Source organism: Lycorma delicatula, chromosome 9 (assembly GCF_047948215.1).
Source record: "Lycorma delicatula isolate Av1 chromosome 9, ASM4794821v1, whole genome shotgun sequence".
Taxonomy (NCBI): domain Eukaryota; kingdom Metazoa; phylum Arthropoda; class Insecta; order Hemiptera; family Fulgoridae; genus Lycorma; species Lycorma delicatula.
The window spans coordinates 56,790,264-56,810,721 of record NC_134463.1 but is presented as its reverse complement, the minus strand read 5'-3'; the positions used below and the strand labels follow the sequence as shown (position 1 = coordinate 56,810,721).

At 30.4% G+C, this 20,458-nt stretch overlaps 1 protein-coding gene across 9 annotated transcripts in view; it reads right to left on the bottom strand.

Moving 5' to 3' along the window:
• The window catches only part of LOC142330480 (uncharacterized), a 133,598-nt gene that overhangs the window by 99,887 nt on the left and 13,253 nt on the right, over positions 1–20,458 (bottom strand). For 7 of the 9 annotated variants that reach the window (XM_075375749.1, XM_075375755.1, XM_075375752.1 and 4 more), the window contains exon 2: positions 11,475–11,562. In XM_075375749.1, coding sequence (XP_075231864.1) covers positions 11,475–11,562 — 88 coding nt within the window. Of the gene's footprint in view, positions 1–11,474; positions 11,563–18,260; positions 18,413–20,458 lie in introns of those variants that run through there. The other 2 variants (XM_075375751.1, XM_075375756.1) reach the window with 2 other exon arrangements.

Here is a 20,458-nt window from a genome sequence, read left to right as displayed (position 1 = left end):
CTTGTGAAGTCCTTTTTGAATCACCTGGTATGGTAAGCCACATCATTGTTAAACATATGCAGCTGGTAAGTCCACTCATAAAGCAACCACATTAATGGTTCCAATACTGCATGCTGATCAGATGTTTAATTCTATTAAATGTAGCTATCACATACAAAAGTAACTTATGTTCAGTGTTTTATTTCAGATTTTTTTTTTAATCAGCAAGAGTAAGACAGAGGCAGCTGCATCTATGACAACTTAATCTAACCAATTATGCAACACAATTAAATGTGATTTAATACATGGTAAAGGATCAAGGATTAATCCATTAACTGCCAGACACAAAGATTTACAATTTTTTTTCTAAATCCCTTTATTTCATCTATTATTTAGTATACAGAACTAGAAATATTTTCATATGAACAAAAAAAATCAATTATCACTCAGGAATAAAATAATGACGTCTATAAAAATAGTAAAATTATGGGCAAAACAAAATTGAATGATTCAAACATAAAAATAGTACAATGCGGGATTGCAACGTTATTATTTGTAATTTAAGAATAACATATTGTATGCCTAGCATGTGATTCATTATTCCATAAGCCAAAGGTGCATAATCACACCATTATTTTTAACAACCACTATTCATTATCAGTTTTCAAAATAACTAATTTTCATACTCTAATGAATAAAATTAACACTTAAATAAGCAAATAAAATTAAAATATTATTTTTAACTAGTATATCGCAATAATTATATACCTTATACAGAAGGGGTTAACATGATCTCTACAGTAAGTTGATATGCAAATAAATTCACTAATTAAAAGCCTATACCATATAATTTTTTTTATGATTACAACACCAAAGAAAATAAAGGCAAATTGCACAAAGTATGAAAAATTTTTTAGAAATTAAAAATGTTCATGAAAAGGTTCATTTACACACCAGTGGTGGTAAATCTGTTAATTGACAATGTACTTACAACCTCTAGTGAACCACCTCTGTAGATATTCACAGTGTATTCAAGCATTAACATTTCTAGGCAAATGTAATCCTTCTAATTATAATTAAATATCAACTGCAAATAATTTCATCTGCTGCATGAATGAGGAGAATGAAAGTCAAGAATCATTTAACATATTAACTGCCCTTATTGGTGGGGTAATAATGAGTTTCATACTGTTTATTTATTTATGCAATAATGTATTTAATCTGAATTCTCTGTCATTGCTATTTAGTAGAAAGCTTCTATATTTTCTGCTTCTCCCCATGTAGTGAATGAAATACATGGTGGAGTAGAAAACCCTATACAGATAAAAATACAAAAAACACTCAAGGAAATAAACTGAATTTCAACTATGATTACTTGTAGAATTAGATGTTGGAACACTGCTCAATCAATAATGTATATAGCCTAACATTGAATCAGAATAAATCAATCACATCCCTTTTAAAAAAGGTATTTCAAACCTAAATAAACTTGAGTAAGTCAGCTGGATTTCTGAGTCAAATAAATAAACAGTTTTAAATGTTTACTTGTATGTTTCTCTAATTCCAATTATTTATAAACCACAACATAGTTATACAACAAAAAATTAGTTTAGTTTGTCACCAATTATTAGAAATTTGTGATGTTCTGATCATATACGTACATCATTCGTCATGTCACAATTATAATACTCACATATAAAAACAAATATAATAATAGATCACAGCTGATATAAAATGTTTAGTCGGGCTAGATTTTTTTTTTACTACAATTCTCAATACAGATTTTATTAGCAACAAATGATAAAGGTTCTGGAAATCAAAGCATTCTGCAGTTTTATCATGAAAGATTTTCTCTAATAAGCTTTTACAATTGCAAATTCTGGAACACAGACATGTGATAGTAGCAACAGCACTGGAAATGTTGTAACTGGAAGAAATATGGAAATTTCTAAAAATTAAAATTAGCAACCAATGGATTTTTATAAATTATAAAGTGAATAATTTATAAGTCAACACTGGTAGCTGCACCCTTCCAAAACATACAGAGATGAATGACATTTATACCACTGATTAAATGTGTACAAAGAAAAATTCATAGAATGCTGGAGAACAATTATTAACAGGACAGGAGCATGGTATGAAGAAACTAAATCATAGAAAAATTATTTTCATTTAAACAAAACTGCTTATTTTCAAGTATATATATAACTGTCAAATAACTAGCATGTTACTGTCCAACATGACATATCATTAATCACAATACCTCTACTACACTAAAGAACACTCCTAAAACATATGATGACTGAACTCTTAAATAACTTCAGAAAATAATGTAAAAATGTACTATTATACTAACAATTTTTTTTTATATAAGGATTTAGTTAAAAAAATAAATGAATGACACGTTTAACAGCAGGTGAAAAGATTAACTAAAAACTATCATATAATTGGCAGTGATCCACGGCTAAAAATGCTCCAAATAATATGTCAAGATTACACAATAAATTTAAAATCTCTCCCACTGTTCTGCAACTAAAACTAAACCTACTAGTAAATTGTTTAGAAATAGCATAAAGCCCTTGAAAGTATACTTTCAGTAATAAGCTACAGTAATGCAAGTAACAACACTACTTCCTAGAATAAAATAACACAAAACCTTTAATAAATTAAAATTATTTGACAATAAAATATAATAAAAAAAAAATTACTAGAACCTTATGAAAAGAAATACCATTGGCAAAAGTAGAGCTATCGTAATAAGATAATGAGGTTTCTAATAAAATTAATTACGTCTATTAGAAAATAGACCTTGAATAATATAAGTTAACTGTTTCAATGTAGTTTAATTTTAGAAGTAATAATTTAGATTACAATTTTTTAACCTAATTTTACAGAAATAAAAGGCAGTTAATGGTTAATGATGTAATAAACATTAACATGATGAGATAATAAAATAATCTATACTTTTGAATTTTTATTTGCACTTAAAGCTGGGACATTCATACATACTAAAATAAAAATAACTCTAATCATATTCAACAGAATTGATATTCATTGCACTATTTTGCAATACTATAAATAAAAGTACTAAAATAAAAAAAAGATCCAATTAATAATTTTAGGGGGCAAGTTTTAAAAAAATTGTCACCTATAAATTTACACATCATGCCTGCTATTACTCAATTTCAGCATGCGTAAAGAAAATGGAAATATTAACATATTTATCATTAATTACTAAAAAAGTATTTAAATTATTGATTTAAAATGAAAATTATATAATAACTCAATATTATATCAAATAAAAGTTATACCACACCATAAACAATTATTACAATAATATTAACAAAAAAAAATACTAACTACAGAAAAAACTCATAGACATCAATAAATTATGTATAAATTTCATAGAATAGTATGAGTAGAAGGAGATAAATGAAATCACAAAATTTTTCAAAGCAGTTTTCTCGACTCCAGAATTAGTTACAAGACTACTAAAAATTAAAAAAAAGGGTTATAATCTTCCAATAATCTTCTGTATAATCTTCCAAATAATCCACAAAATTTAAACTGAAGATGGCTACATCATCGACTGAAATAAATGTAAATTTTAGAGTAAATAAGAATTCCACTTTACCAGCTGTACACCTCAGCAATCAGTTTGGATTTTGCAAATGGTGAGACCCTTTTCACAGATAGTTACTCAGAATAATTATTATTTCATGGAGTTTAAATAAAAAATTTTCTGCCTTGGTAGCTACAAGGTAATTTTCATGGTACCACAGCTCAAACCAGAGGTACTAATTAAAAAAAAAAAAAATGAATGGCAAAATACAATTTTATCTATAGAAAAAAAGGGATGAAAGATAACAGGCCTACAAATTACCAAGTGTTTCAAAATGAATATCTGGGTTTTAAAGTTATCTAATATTTATTAAGTTTTACTTACATTGATAAATTATACATGAAATGAAAGAGCAATTCAAACAGTTTTTCCTACACTAGTTCAATGTGAGCATCCCAACCCCATAGGGGGAAGACACCCACCTTGTGACATCACTGGTCACCACACCACCTCCTTCATTCCAAGCCCTAACGGGCTTTACCGGAGGTCGTCTTTAGACCATGTAACTGATTACATCTCACAGTCATCAGCCAAGCCTCGGCAGACATTTGCATCAGTAAAATACATATCAAATTTCACCTTCACATAGGTCTCAAACAAACATCTTCACATCCAACCTAGCATGATTTCTTCAAACTAACCGATCGGAACTGCAGAAGCGTGAACCCTGTGTCTAGTACAGATTTGACAACACCATTCATGACAGAAAACGAATGAGTTTAAAGTTAAATCAATGCTACACTCATACCAATCAAGATTATGTCTTATGCAACATAGAAATTCAGACCTACATCCAAGTCGACCAATTTAGGTCACCTAACAAGGGGAATGCAACCTCATTCTGGTCCACGCAAGAGCCAAGGACAAACCCTGCACCCCCAACTGGCCCCATCATGATGTCTCATGTGGCATTACCAAGTCATGATCAGGACCACTACCAACAGAGGAAAGTCACACCCCCCAGTTGCACGGGTTAACATACCCTGGCGGCGCAGCCACCCCCACCAGCAGGAGCCTCAAATCGAATCGCAAACAATACCAATATAACCGTGGCACGATGCCCAATGCGCCTACATCCAACCAATCCAATGCCTAAGCTGAAACCCTAGCCGCCTGGGATCCTACCATGATCGAGTACCTTGATTAAACTCCCTCTGCAGTCTGGAGTAATTGATGCAAAAGCTGCTTCATTGCTGTCTCAAGTTAAGGTCAGTTGGTAATGGTGGCACATCCTTTATAAATCCCCATAGAAAAAAATTGCACATGGTCAGATTGGGTTAACATAAAGGTGATGGCAAACAAGCCCTGTCATCTGGTCCCCGGCAACCAATCCAGCAGTCAGGGAGAATTTTCAGTCAACAGATCACGTACAGAATTATGCCAATGCAGAGGCACACCATCTTGTTGCCAAATAAAATTCTGTGCTTCATATTGCAGTTGAGGAAAGAGCTATAATTGTAGCATATCAAGAAAGTTCATTCCAGACACATTTGCTTCTGTGAAAAAGAACTGCCCGTAAACTTGCCATTGGGATGTGGCACAAAAAACATTCGGTTTTGGGGAGTCTCAATACACTGCAATATTTCATGAGGATTTTCTGATCCCCAGATATGCACATCATGAGTGTTTACTTTTCAATTAACATGAAATGTTGATTTATCATTGAATACGACATGATAAAGAAAGTCTTCACTAAGGTATATCATTTCATTTGCGAAGCTAGCACACAAACCATAATCTGTACACTAAGCTTGTGCACAGCTAAAACTGTCTCAGTTGGTCTTTCATTTCAGTAAATTAATCACTGTACATGAAACTTGACAAACATTACATAGCTTTAAAACTCTGATATTCATTTTGAATAAGATGTCAAAGATGTGTGGTTAATTGAAACCCAACCACCAAAGAACACCAGTATCCACGATCTAGTATTAAAATCCATATAAAAGTAACTACCTTTACTAGGATTTGAACCTTAGAACTCTCGGACTGAAATCAGCTAACCCCAGTCTAATGTACTGGGCAAACCCTCAAGCAGTTTTAACAGTAATTAAACCAAAACTTTCTTCAATGCATTAAACATAACACTGAATAAAATAAACTACATCTGAACAATAATTAAAATAATTATCAATCTTTTTTTTAATAAATAGTACACTGAATGACCAAGTGACACAACATTTTTGAAGTGCCTGGTTATCTTGTAGGTTTCATTAAATTGGGGCCCACAAATGGGCAGCAAGTGTTACATATAATTTAGCAGCAAATATACGTGAAAGCTGTTTATTCATTCCTGGATCATTATACCAGGATGTGTTTAAATTAGAACTCAACAATAACATGATGTCTATACAGTATTGAGAAACCAAAGATGGCATTATAAGGTGACTTGTCTGACCTGGAACTGTCAAGCTCCCACACAGGAAGATCAACACTAACACTCTGTGTATCAAGGTGTGCCACTCTGATATTGTGCCATTAGCTTTTATTCAGTTTTACAACTTTATTATTACTTACAAAGAAGAGAATTTAGTTTAATGCATATATAATAAATGTACATATAATTTAAATAGCAACGTGATAAATAATATTTTACAACAATAGTGTCATATGCCTCTGCTGATTTATTGATAGACATAAATCCGGAATGACAGTAAATCAATACTATAAATTATTAGAGGAAAAATGTGCACTACAGAAAGGAAGCCATTACTATCAAAATGGCAATGATTGATTTTATCAGTTGTATTATACCAAACAAGTTTATTATAATTCAAAATATAAATTTTTTAATTAAATTTGGCCTCCTCTATGAATCATGAGACCTTGCCGTTGGTGAGGGGGCTTGAGTGTTCAGGGATACAGAGTAGCTGGACCGAAGGTGCAACCATATCGGAGAGGTATCTGTTGAGAGCCAGACTAAGGAATGATTCCTGAAAGAGGGCAGCAGCTCTTTCAGTAGTTGTTAGGGGCGTGAGTCACAATGACTTAAACGGCCGTATCAACATCACTCAGTTCTCTGAGTACTGCGCAGCTGAAAGCAATGGAAAACTACAGCTGCTTTTTTTCCAAGAAAATGTGGCTCTCTGCATTTTCACATAGCAATAATGGAGGCGCCTTCCTAGATAAAATATTCCGGAGGTAAAATAGTCCCCCGTTCGGATCTCCGGGTGGGGACTACTAAGGAAGGGGTCACCAGAAAATTAAAAAATAACATTCTACGAGTCGGAGTGTGGAATGTTAGAAGCTTAAAAAAGGTTGGTAGGCTAGAAAATTTAAAAAGGGAAATGGATAGGGTGAATGTGGATATAGTAGGAATTAGTGAGGTTCGGTGGGAAGAGGAAGGCGACTTTTGGTCGGGTGATTTTAGAGTAATTAATTCAGCGTCAAATAATGGGCAGGCAGGAGTAGGTTTCGTGATGAACAAGAAGATAGGGAGGAGAGTGGAGTATTTCAAAACGCATAGCGATAGAATCATTGTAATAAGGATAAAATCAAAACCTAAACCGACAACGATTGTTAACGTTTATATGCCTACAAGCGCCCATGATGATGATGAGGTAGAGTGTGTATACGAAGAGATTGATGAAGCAATTAAACACGTAAAAGGAGATGAAAATTTAATAATAGTTGGAGATTGGAATGCAAGCATTGGAAAAGACAAGGAAGGAAATATAGTGGGTGAATACGGGCTGGGCAAAAGGAATGAAAGAGGGGACCGACTTATAGAGTTTTGCACGAAGTATAATTTAGTAATTGCCAACACCCAATTTAAAAATCATAATAGAAGAATATACACTTGGAAAAAGCCAGGCGATACTGCAAGGTATCAGATAGATTATATCATGGTTAAGCAAAGATTTAGAAATCAACTCGTTGACTGCAAAACTTACCCTGGAGCAGACATTGATAGCGACCATAATTTGGTGATAATGAAATGTAGATTGGGGTTTAAAAACCTGAAGAAAAGTTGTCAGATGAATCGGTGGAATTTAGAGAAGCTTGAGGAAGAGGGGGTAAAGAAGATTTTTGAGGAGGACATCGCAAGAGGTCTGAGAAAAAAAGATAAGGTAGAAAATGTAGAAGAAGAATGGGAGAATGTTAAAAAGGAAATTCTTAAATCAGCAGAAGCAAACTTAGGCGGAATAAAGAGAACTGGTAGAAAACCTTGGGTTTCAGACTATATATTGCAGCTGATGGATGAACGTAGAAAATATAAGAATGCTAGTGATGAAGAAAGTAAAAGGAACTATCGGCAATTAAGAAATGCTATAAATAGGAAGTGCAAACTGGCGAAAGAAAAGTGGATTAAAGAAAAGTGTTCAGAAGTGGAAAGAGAAATGAACATTGGTAAAATAGACGGAGCATACAGGAAAGTTAAGGAAAATTTTGGGGTACATAAATTAAAATCTAATAATGTGTTAAACAAAGATGGTACACCAATATATAATACGAAAGGTAAAGTCGATAGATGGGTGGAATATATTGAAGAGTTATACGGAGGAAATGAATTAGAAAATGGTTTTATAGAGGAAGAAGAGGAAGTTGAGGAGGATGAAATGGGAGAAACAATACTGAGATCTGAATTTAAGAGAGCATTAAAAGATTTAAATGGCAGAAAGGCTCCTGGAATAGACGGAATACCTGTAGAATTACTGCGCAGTGCAGGTGAGGAAGCGGAAGTTGAGGAGGATGAAATGGGAGAAACAATACTGAGATCTGAATTTAAGAGAGCATTAAAAGATTTAAATGGCAGAAAGGCTCCTGGAATAGACGGAATACCTGTAGAATTACTGCGCAGTGCAGGTGGAAGCGATTGATAGATTATACAAACTGGTGTGTAATATTTATGAAAAAGGGGAATTTCCATCAGACTTCAAAAAAAGTGTTATAGTTATGATACCAAAGAAAGCAGGGGCAGATAAATGTGAAGAATATAGAACAATTAGTTTAACTAGTCATGCATCAAAAATCTTAACTAGAATTTTATACAGAAGAATTGAGAGGAGAGTGGAAGAAGTGTTAGGAGAAGACCAATTTGGTTTCAGAAAAAGTATAGGGACAAGGGAAGCAATTTTAGGCCTCAGATTAATAGTAGAAGGAAGATTAAAGAAAAACAAACCAACATACTTGGCGTTTATAGACCTAGAAAAGGCTTTCGATAACGTAGATTGGAATATAATGTTCAGCGTTTTAAAAAATTTAGGGTTCAAATACAGAGATAGAAGAACAATTGCTAACATGTACAGGAACCAAACAGCAACAATAACAATTGAAGAACATAAGAAAGAAGCCCTAATAAGAAAGGGAGTCTGACAAGGATGTTCCCTATCTCCGTTACTTTTTAATCTTTACATGGAACTAGCAGTTAATGATGTGAAAGAACAATTTAGATTCGGAGTAACAGTACAAGGTGAAAAGATAAAGATGCTACGATTTGCTGATGATATAGTAATTCTAGCCGAGAGTAAAAAGGATTTAGAAGAAACAATGAATGGCATAGATGAAGTCCTACGCAAGAACTATCGCATGAAAATAAACAAGAACAAAACAAAAGTAATGAAATGTAGTAGAAATAACAAAGATGGACCACTGAATGTGAAAATAGGAGGAGAAAAGATTATGGAGGTAGAAGAATTTTGTTATTTGGGAAGTAAAATTACTAAAGATGGACGAAGCAGGAGCGATATAAAATGCCGAATAGCACAAGCTAAACGAGCCTTCAGTAAGAAATATAATTTGTTTACATCAAAAATTAATTTAAATGTCAGGAAAAGATTTTTGAAAGTGTATGTTTGGAGTGTCGCTTTATATGGAAGTGAAACTTGGACAATCGGAATATCTGAGAAGAAAAGAATAGAAGCTTTTGAAATGTGGTGCTATAGGAGAATGTTAAAAATCAGATGGGTGGATAAAGTGACAAATGAAGAGGTATTGCGGCAAATAGATGAAGAAAGAAGCATTTGGAAAAATATAGTTAAAAGAAGAGACAGACTTATAGGCCACATACTAAGGCATCCTGGAATAGTCGCTTTAATATTGGAAGGACAGGTAGAAGGGAAAAATTGTGTAGGCAGGCCACGTTTGGAGTATGTAAAACAAATTGTTGGGGATGTAGGATGTGGAGGGTATACTGAAATGAAACGACTAGCACTAGATAGGGAATCTTGGAGAGCTGCATCAAACCAGTCAAATGACTGAAGACAAAAAAAAAAAAAAAAAAAAAAAATTTGGTTATGTCAAAAATATTACTTATACTAACTATAACTATAAAATACAGACAGAACTTTATAATTCGCATTTTTTATCATGTACAAACAAAATCAAAAAACAGTTAAAATTTAATTTATATAACACTTTTTGTTACGCGTTAAGAAAAATTCTAAAGCAACTATTATACTGTTCCTACTTCAACTTCATATAACCTCATATAAAAAAGAATCATTGATTTCAGGAGAAGAGTAACTACATCTTAAAGTGCATACTAATTTTTCATAACCTATAATTAAAAAGTGAATTTGAATTTAATTGATTTCTAAATTTTCCAGCACCTCATTCTTTGGATAGATAAAACAGTAACTCTTATATTGTAACTAACCAAAGTCTTTCACTGAGAAAAGATTAAATTTACAATCTGCAAGCTTAACTATCTAGTGATCCTTTAGATACCAAATCGTGTTTATAGTCAGAAGAGAACCCTCTCAATAATCAAAATAACAAAAAAAAATATTTCACAAGAAAATTTTTCCAAATTTGAACTGCTTCAATTTCTGTTCCCCCCCAAAATCTTTAACTATAATTCATTTACAGCATGTAAATAATAAAAAAACTGTCCTTGCAAGGTGAGAGAAGGAACTTTTACAGATCAAATAAAGTCTCTACCAGACTCAAAATATAAATACACAAAAAATGATGATGTAAAATATGTCATGCTCTCTGTTTATCTTCAATTCTCACCTATGACAAAATATTTGATTAAATCTACATATATATCAACCATCATCAAAGTTCAATAAATGTATTGGTCAAACCAACATTCAGACCAGCCAGCTAGTCCTAAGTTAAAGTAAACATTTGAAATTTAATTCAAATTCAATATTAATTGAAATTTTGACTATTTTATACAATAAAAATAATAATTTACATTATAAAATTTATATTATAAAAGTTCCCCCTGCAATTTTATAAACTGACTGAGATATAATGCATCCTTTCAAAGAAAAAGCTATATAAAACTATTGCTTCTAATCATTAACAGTAGCACCATATGTATGTTAAAATTGCTTGTACTTAAAAACTACTTTTGTTTTAACAAAACAATCTGCATTGTATGATACATCAAGTTATGAATTTTTTTTTATGGTAATTCCATACACTCCATTTAAACAATCATCTTAAATAAATTACTAATAATTTTAGTTGAAAACTCTAAACCCAACAATAGGAAAATATTTATAAGGAGGATATTTAAACAAAGAGAAAATTATTCAGAAATGTTTACCTTAATTCTATTTGTTAATTCTAGGGAGACTAATAAGACTCAAGGTTTTACAATTGAAATATGCTAATATGCATGATTATATAGATCTAATCTCTGGAGTAGACTGTACAGTTCTCAAAGATGTATCCTCACATTCAAATAACTTCTTAAATAAAATGTGTAAAATGTGATAACTATATTTCAATTATGTCATATGATTTGTTAAAAGTTAATTTTGATCAAGAAGTTAACAAAACACATTCTAAATAAAAATTACTAAAAAAAATCCATCCACATCCATCTCATCAAGAATTATATTTGATATTGTCTCTTTTCAATCAAAAATTTATTAACACATTAACACAGTAATGTAATAAAATCATAAATACTCACCCAGTAGAAAAGGAGAAATTTCTGATGCCAACCCTTGACTTAAATCATACACATACAATGTGACATCAGTACCTTCATCAGTCATTTCCTAAAAATAAATAAATTAAAAACACAGTACAATTACAATTATATAATAACAGAATTGTAAGCTAAAATTGTTTTAACAAATAATAATAATAAATGCTAATTATTAAATAATAAAATTATAAATAAAAAGATTACAATAAACAACCTGGTTTTGTCAATCAATTTAATGAAAATTATCTGATTAGCAATTAAAAGTAGTTATCAGTTGTTTAATGTTAACAGTCCATAATCATAAAAAAATGAAATTTAAAAAACATTAAATAAGTTACATTAATTGTTTCTTTTGATAATGAAACTAAATAATCGTAGAAGGTAAATCAGTATCACATCAGTCAATCTTATTAAAGGTTACCTTCATGAAGTTAAAAATAAAATAATAAACAATGTTAATTCCTATTTGGTAAAGAAGAAAATGTTAACAATAAGTTTGATGTTTATTTCTTCAAGAGAACAGTAGACGCTTATCTACTGAGGGAGCCGGAATAAAATCATAATCGAATTAAAAATGAATCCTAGTACCTAATATGATGTTAAATGAAAAATTCCATTCTTTACCTACTGAAAAAAATCCAAAACCAACTAATCTGTATCATCATTTTGTAGATGCAAAATGATGATACAGATTTTAACTCTGCAAGAGTTAAAATACAGAGTGCTTTAGAGCCCAAGTCTCTTAGTTTAAATTACAAATATATTTTTTATATATTGATTAATTTTTGTGAAAATCCTATTCCTGAAATTGCACGAGTGAGCTCTCCTTCCATTACCATTAGAGATAAAAATTTGGCAATGGTGGGTGGATCTTTTACAATACTGAATCCTAGATTCATCAACAACTGACACAACAAAACTGATGAATAGAGGATTGTAATAGATATAGGACAACCAGAATTATCCTGATTCCGTACATTTCTCAACAGATTACACAGAAATGTATTAGCGGTGAAGACCATGTTCAGTAGAGTCACCGCACACAAACATGATATGTCACTACTACTAAAAGTGACCTATTCCATAACCAATTCTATAGGATATAAAAAATCCTTGAAAACTCAATTTCAGCCAAGCACTATTTGCAAAAGACTGTTATCAAAAGATGAAATAAGGGGAGAGAAATCTTTGTTAGTACTGTTAGTACCCTGGTTATCCTCAGTACATGTTATTTTGACCAGCACAGTGTTTCATGCGAAGGAGTTTGTGAACTGTAATTACTGGATACAAGAGGATACTGCACTCGAACTTTTGAAAAGATTTAAAGTCAATCTAAATTTCAGTATGGTGCAGCTTATGACATCCACACAGATGCTATGGGACCCATTTATCATTCAGGGTATAATGAATGCAGAACAGTATCTAAACATCCTGCAGAACAATGTTTCACTTGCTGCATCAACTTTAGATAACCTCAACATCCTTCTTTATCACAATGATCAAACTCAAATGTGGTGAGGAAAAATGGTGCTCCACTGCATTTTTTATTCACTGTTTATGTTCAGCTTGACAACAGTCAAAACTGCAGCAACGTTCTAATTATTAGTACATTAGTTGATAACTGGAACTACACGAATGAGGAGCTATAGTTTAATGGTTGTAAGGAACCATAATTTCACACCTTGCATTCTTCTGAGAAGTCAACGAGAAGATTTAATGTACAATACATCAACTCTGGATCAACAGATGCTTGATTTCTAACCAACAAACAGCTGCACTTCATGGTGGTATCAGTAGCAGATATTTCCAGATATTTACAGAAATTTGAGTGTGCTACTTTGACCTTTAATATGGTAGATAATTTCTTAGTTTGTAGGATCTAAAAATCACTGCAAGCTTGTTTTACTGAGATCAATTTATAAATAGAAATGTTATTGGCAATTTAAAGCTGAGGGTTACTTTGTAACACATTTATAGGTTATTTTAAACCTTACACGTTTAAAATAACCTTTTGGTCATGAAAAACTCACTAATTATCAAAATTACAGTAAAAAACTCATGTTATGAAAAAACTCATCCCAAAATCTAAGTTGAGTTTGTTAATGGCCAAAATCAGACCATGGGGGAGGAAATGGGATGGCTTTTTTTAAACAAAATATTGCTATAGCTTTTTATTAAGCAAAATATTGAATTCGTTTGAAGTTCTATGATTTTTTGGATAAGGGCCTAAAACTTATGTAAGTAAAGTTTTCTGATATTACCAACCATTGGCTCAGGGAGTGGAAAAAAATTGAAAACAAAAAAAATCATATCTCCCTAATAGGCACAGTATCGCATCAGTTTAAAGTGGTCATTAGTCCTCTAAACATTACCTAAACCTTTTGTTGGAAGAAATGTTTGATATGACCGACCCTTATGGCAAAGGATGAGACCAAAAACAAAAAAAACAGAAAAAACAAAATATCACTATAAGTTTTTTATTAAGTAAAAAAACAAATTCAATTAAAGTTCTTACTATTATTTGGATAAGGATCTAAAACTTATGTAAGTAAAGTTTTTTGATATAACCAACCATTGTGGCCCAGGATGGAAAAAATGGGGTTTTGAAGACAAAAAAACCATACCTGCCTTAATAGGCATAGTATCATAGTATACAATCTGTATACTTCAGATTGTAAAAAAGTTTTACAATAATAATTCAATAATAACAATTAAAAAAAAGTTATTTGTGAAATAAAATTTTACGTACTTTTTATTTAAAAAAAAAAGGAATGAAGTCAGATTCAAACCGATATTACCTTTCCCTTGTAAGAACCAAATATTTCATTAATTAAAATTTTATTTGGCTATAACTCTGGAATGAATGAAAATAAGGGCCACTTAATCGTTGAAAAGCTCTCAATGAAGGCTTATTTTACTGCAGTTAAGAAAAACTCCAAAATTCAAATGTTTTGGATTTTAGTCTTTTTTGGACACCTTTGGTCAAGTCGATTGCAATCAAAGGGGGAGGGTGCACAATTAGATGTTACAGCAGTCCTAAATACAAAATTTCAACATTCTACGCCCAATTGTTTTTGAGTTACGCGAGATACGTACGTACGTACGTACAGACGTCACACCGAATATAGTCAAAATGGATTCAGGGGTAGTCAAATGAAAATTTTCATTGAAATCTGAAAACCGAAATTCTTCGAGATCACAATACTTCCTTTACTTCGTTCAAGGATGCAAAAAATCAAGATTTATAATTAACAGTTAATTATTTTAATTGGTCCCAAATTATTTTTATTGATAACTGGTCCCAGGTTATTGAATTCACTTTTGTAACAATTCGATTTCGCGGATCTTTAAGAGTAGCAGGCTTAATTGGTAAACCCACCAGGTTGGTCTAGTGATTAACTCGTCATCGCGAATCAGCTGATTTCGAAATCTAAGGATCAAATAACTCTTTAGTAAAAGTTTACGTGTATATATATGTTTGTTGTTGTTTATATTCTAATGTCCTCGACATATTAGAAAATAGAATTATAAACGAGTGTTTCGGTCTAAAGAAATAAAAAAGTATTATTACATTTACTATTTAAAAATTAAATTATCTATTCAAAAATTAAAGAGAGAGTTCTATTAAATTTCATTTAACGTAATAATATTAAAAATGCCTATCTTATAAAAAACAAAATTTATAAAAAAAATACGAATAATACACGTGTAAAGACACGCTTATGATAAATTATAATTAAAAAACAAGTTCAAATTTAATATTATATTATAATACAATACGAATAGGATAGGGCAGCTTACACTTTAATATCAACGCATCAATTTATATTTAAATGACGTGATATTTAATAATTAAAGGTCCGATATTTAATATAAACGAGTTCGTGGTTTTCAAACGAGTTCATGGACTTTTATTAAAAAAATCAGTAGATCTTTAATAATTAAAAATAAATTGTTTTTATTTTTATGTAAAATATCATTTTTCAATCTGTATGAATTATCCAATTTTAAGGAGTTGTAAATGGGTAAAACCTCCTAATTACAAAATAGTTTATTTCATTATATTATTGGACAATCTAACGTTTTAGATAATTTCATAAGAAAGCTACCTATTGTAATGGGTTCCATGATTCGACTTCCGTAAAATTTTGATATATCTTCGCGTTTTACAACCTCCAGACCCCAAAACCATAGTCAGCTGAAAAGTTTATTGTATATATTTCACTTTGTTGTGGACAAAATAACTGCCGTAATTTTGTGCCAATCACTTTCAAATTGTTCCTTAAAAATAACTCATCGCAAAATCTCGGTCGAGTTCGTTAACGGCCAAAATCGCACCATAAGAATGGAAATGGGGGAGGCTTTTTCGAAAAAACAAAATATCGCTATAACTTTCTTATTAAGTAAAATATCGAATTCGTTAAAAGTTCCTACTATTTTTTGGATAAGAGCCTAAAACTTAAGTAAGTAAAGGTTTTTGATATCGCTAACCATCGGCCAAGGAGGTAGGAAAATGGGGTTTCGAAGACAAAAAAATCATACATCCCTAAATAGGCACAGTATCGAGTCGATTTAAAGTGGTTGTTAGTTCTCTAAACATTATCCAAAACTTTTGTCTGAAACCAAGTTTTTATATGACCAACCCTTACGGCAAGGGATGACCAAAATGTTGCTGGAATTGTAAGAAGATGGGCTTGTCACATGCTAAACACGTGAAACGTTTTTTCACATACAACCATTGTCGTATTGAATAAATTTAAAGTTTTTTCTTAATTTTAAGGTGGAAATCTTTTTTATCCCCTACTTAGCACTGGTGAAATCTACCTGAACCTTCCGGCATGCCGAAAGGGATTTTTTTTTAACTTTCCCCCAAAAACAATCAATCTAAAAAAAAATTGGACAAAAGATAGGGGATTTCCTTTGGGATACATGACGACAAATTCAGCCCCGTGTAATTAAATGAAAAATTTATAGGGGGGACATTTTTATGACTATTAATAATAATTTATGACAAATCTGAAAACTCTTCTTCCCCCTGTTCCCCTTCTTCAAATTCAAACCTTCTTCAACACAACTCTTAATTAAAAACAAAAAATTATCTAAATGTTCAGAGTTTTAAATTAGAAATACTTACAAAAATTGAATTAGTAAATGGAGGAAGGAACACCCCTCCTCATATATTCAAAGGAGAAAGGCGTTAATAAATTTTTTACAAATGTTTTCTTGTTCAACAAGTCTAAAAGACTTTTTTTTAATTTCTTGCTAGTTAAGGAAATTTGTGGATAAATAAAAAAAGCAAACCAAAGGTTAATAACAATTTTTTTTTTTTTTTTAATTTATTCCACCTAGATTAATTTTTAGCCTTCATGCAAAAGCAAAGAAAGTTAAAAATAACTACTACTTTTTTTAACAGGTTAATTTTCAACCGGTAATTTTTTTTATATTAAACCACATTGTGGTTTTAAAAAACATATATATTTTAAAACAATATATAAAAGAACATAAATGTAGAAAACTTAATTTGTAGTACTTAACAAGGACAATAAGGTAAATCACCTAATGGGTCAACACTTAATACCACAACTAAAAATAAATTAAAAAAAAATTATTTTTGACACAATAAAATTCCAAATTAACTAAATTAGTTAATAAAGTGATCCTTTTAAGTATTAAAGTTATCTAAATGCATTATATTAAAACCGAAATCGATACTCTATCTAAACTAAAATGAGAGAAAACTAACTACATCTATTGCATTTAAAATTGTACAGTGAAGACAAACCCGTTATAATATCAAATCTGTCGTAAATTAGTTAAGATTAAATAGATGTAAATCTACATTATCATTCCAAATTTCAACATCAGGTCGATTTAAAAAAAAAAACATACATGAGATACGTTTTTGTATATCTGTGCCAAAGCCATTTTTACACAAAAAAAAAATTAAAATTCTACAATGTTTTACTAACTTCTTGTCACTAACAATTTTCTACATTTCAATAAATAACACACCTAAATTTGTAATATTCAAATAAAATATTAATATTAAAAATGCTTAATAGCTAGCTTATTAATAGTTGTAATATATTTATTCTTATTCTTTTTGTATTTTAAAATGAAATAACTGGACACGGCTATAGAAAAATGCATTTTATCTAATTCATATAAAAACTAATGATATACAATTTAAGAACTGTAAACTCAATTAAAAATGTTCAGTTTTTTTTTTAATGCGTTTAATTGTAAGTTTTACTTCTTAATTTTAAATGTAATAATGATATCAGTTTTTAAAACAAATTTTTTAAATAAAAGATATTTTGTTTTGCCGACTTTTAAATATTAAGAATTACATGAGAAGAAAGATCATAAAAGATAACTTATGTAAAAAAAAAGAAAAACTGAAGAAGAAAACTGTGGCTAAATTTATTCAGTAATAGAATAAATTATTTAGTCAAAAGCGTATAGAAAATTTTATAACAATCACATGAGCATTTCAAAGAAAATGGTAATGATTAATCTGAAAAACAATTTTGATGCAACAGAAATTTATCATTACTAAAAAAAGGCCCTTACAATTAATTACTATTTTAAAATATTCTGCAAAAGAAGGCAATTTTTTCACTTAACAAAAACGTTTCATACCATTAGAAAAAAAAATTACTTTAAACATGATTCAAAGATTAACACGAAAATAATAATGATTTAAAGAATAATTATTTTTTATAAAATACAAATAATCAGAAAAAAATTATTAAACTACAAACTTACATAAGATATTATAAAATATTATGTAAAAAATATACACAATACCAAAAGAAATTATTTCACATAAAAATATTAAAAAGTGTAATAACTAGCATAAATTCATTCACATACTAGATTAACATTTGGAAAATAGAATGCAAGTACGTAGTTAGGATAAATTAAATTTGCACACTGTTTAAAATTTTTGTTGTGCCGAATACAACGACCCACGCACATATACGAAATCAGTAACAGTATTTCTATTATTATTATTATAGCCTACTACTGTTTTTTTACCTCTCTCACTTAACGACATTGACTAAAAATAGTGGAGGGAGGTCATTCAAACACTTTTAAAATCATATACATCTCCCTCTCGCTCTCTCTGCCTTTTCCCTTCCCACTATCATTTAGCTAATCTATGACTTATAGTACAATGAAAATTAGAAAAAAATAAAAATGTTAACTAAACTGACAGATGATTAACGTTGTATGTAAAATACAATATTAATACAACATTAATCCAAGATATTTTTTTTAATTTTTATTTCCATATTGAAAAAAGATGGATGGGTATCATGATGCAGGCAGAAAACACACACGCACGCGCACGCATCTTACATTGTTTATCTGATAAACAATATCTTAAACAGGAACAATAATATTTATAGATACAATTTTTTTTTCAGCTCATTCATTCATTATAGATTTAAAGTATATTAAATAATCGCCCTAAATATCTCTTCATAAAGAAATTATTTAAAAAAATATCATATATTATTAAGAAATAGATTCTAAAATCTATATAAAAACAGTTGTACAAACACACGTTAGATTATGTTTATATAACAGTACGTAAATTAGACGGAACTCCTCTATATTTTGTTACTTCCTTTCAGGATTACCTAAACGAAACATTTTTTCAGCAATGAGACTGGAAGGGTGGATAGCGTTGCCTCAACGATTTCCAAATCTTACTGCTATTAGTTTTTAATTGTTGAGTTATGCAAAGACATAACATTGTTGTTGATTACTGTTTTGGAATAGTCACGAAGATTATTCCGGAACTTGTTGGTTGCTTTTTGGAGTACTATATTGGAATACGTATATTTTTAGTTTCCGTGAATATTTAAATACTTGCACATGCGTCAGGAATATAAATATACATTTACTTTCCCATCGTTTAAAGTTAAAATAAATCCTAGTATATAAAAAAAAAAATTCCAGTTTTTTATGTATTTTTATTATAATAACCCCAATGGTTGGAATTTAAGCTTAGTACACACTGATAAAAGGCAGCTGACAATTTTTTATATTGTCTCAAAATAATAGATTCTTTCTTTTTCCTGTTTAGCCTCCAGTATTACCGTTCAGATAATACTTCAGAGGATGAATGAGGATGATATGTATGAGTGTAGTCTTGTACATTCTCAGTTCGACTATTCCTGAGATGTGTGGTTAATTGAAACCCAACCACCAAAGTTGGAAAAACCAGTATCCACGATCTTGTATTCAAATCCGTGTAAAAATAAATGACTTTACTGGGACTTGAACGCTGGAACTCTCGACTTCTAAATCAACTGATTTGGGAAGACGCGTTTACCACTAGACCAACAAGGTAGGTTTCAAAATAATAGATTACTACTATTAAAAGCACTGTTATTTTGTCATCAAATTCTGACTTTGATGCAATTCTCCACTTTCATATCATGATCTGTACTAATTTTTCATGTCAACAAACTTGTTACATATTGCACCTTCAATTATTTGCCTTCATAATTTTAATCTTGGTCTTCACCTAAAGGATTCTTCACTTCCTTCTATTACAAAATGACAAATACTGGATGATTTAAACATGACCTCATAGAGCTAGTTCTTCTTATTGTATGCATTTTCAAATCTTCTTTTTTTCAATTTTACTAAAAACCTCTTCATTTGAATTATTCTCAACCACTTAATTTTCAATCTTCTTTTACAAGAGCAAATTTATAGACTTTCATACTAATTTGCCTAATTAAATGTTTTGTGGCTGTAAAGCAAAGCACACCATAAGAATATTTTATAACTTTTTTTGTAATTTCTAAGCCTGTTTCATACAAGTAATTTTTTTTTCATAAAGATTCTTCGGATTAAATCTTTCATAACATCTCCCTTAAATTATTTATCTTTTATCATTTTAACGCCTAATTAACAGACTTCTTTTTGTTATAATATTTACCTAT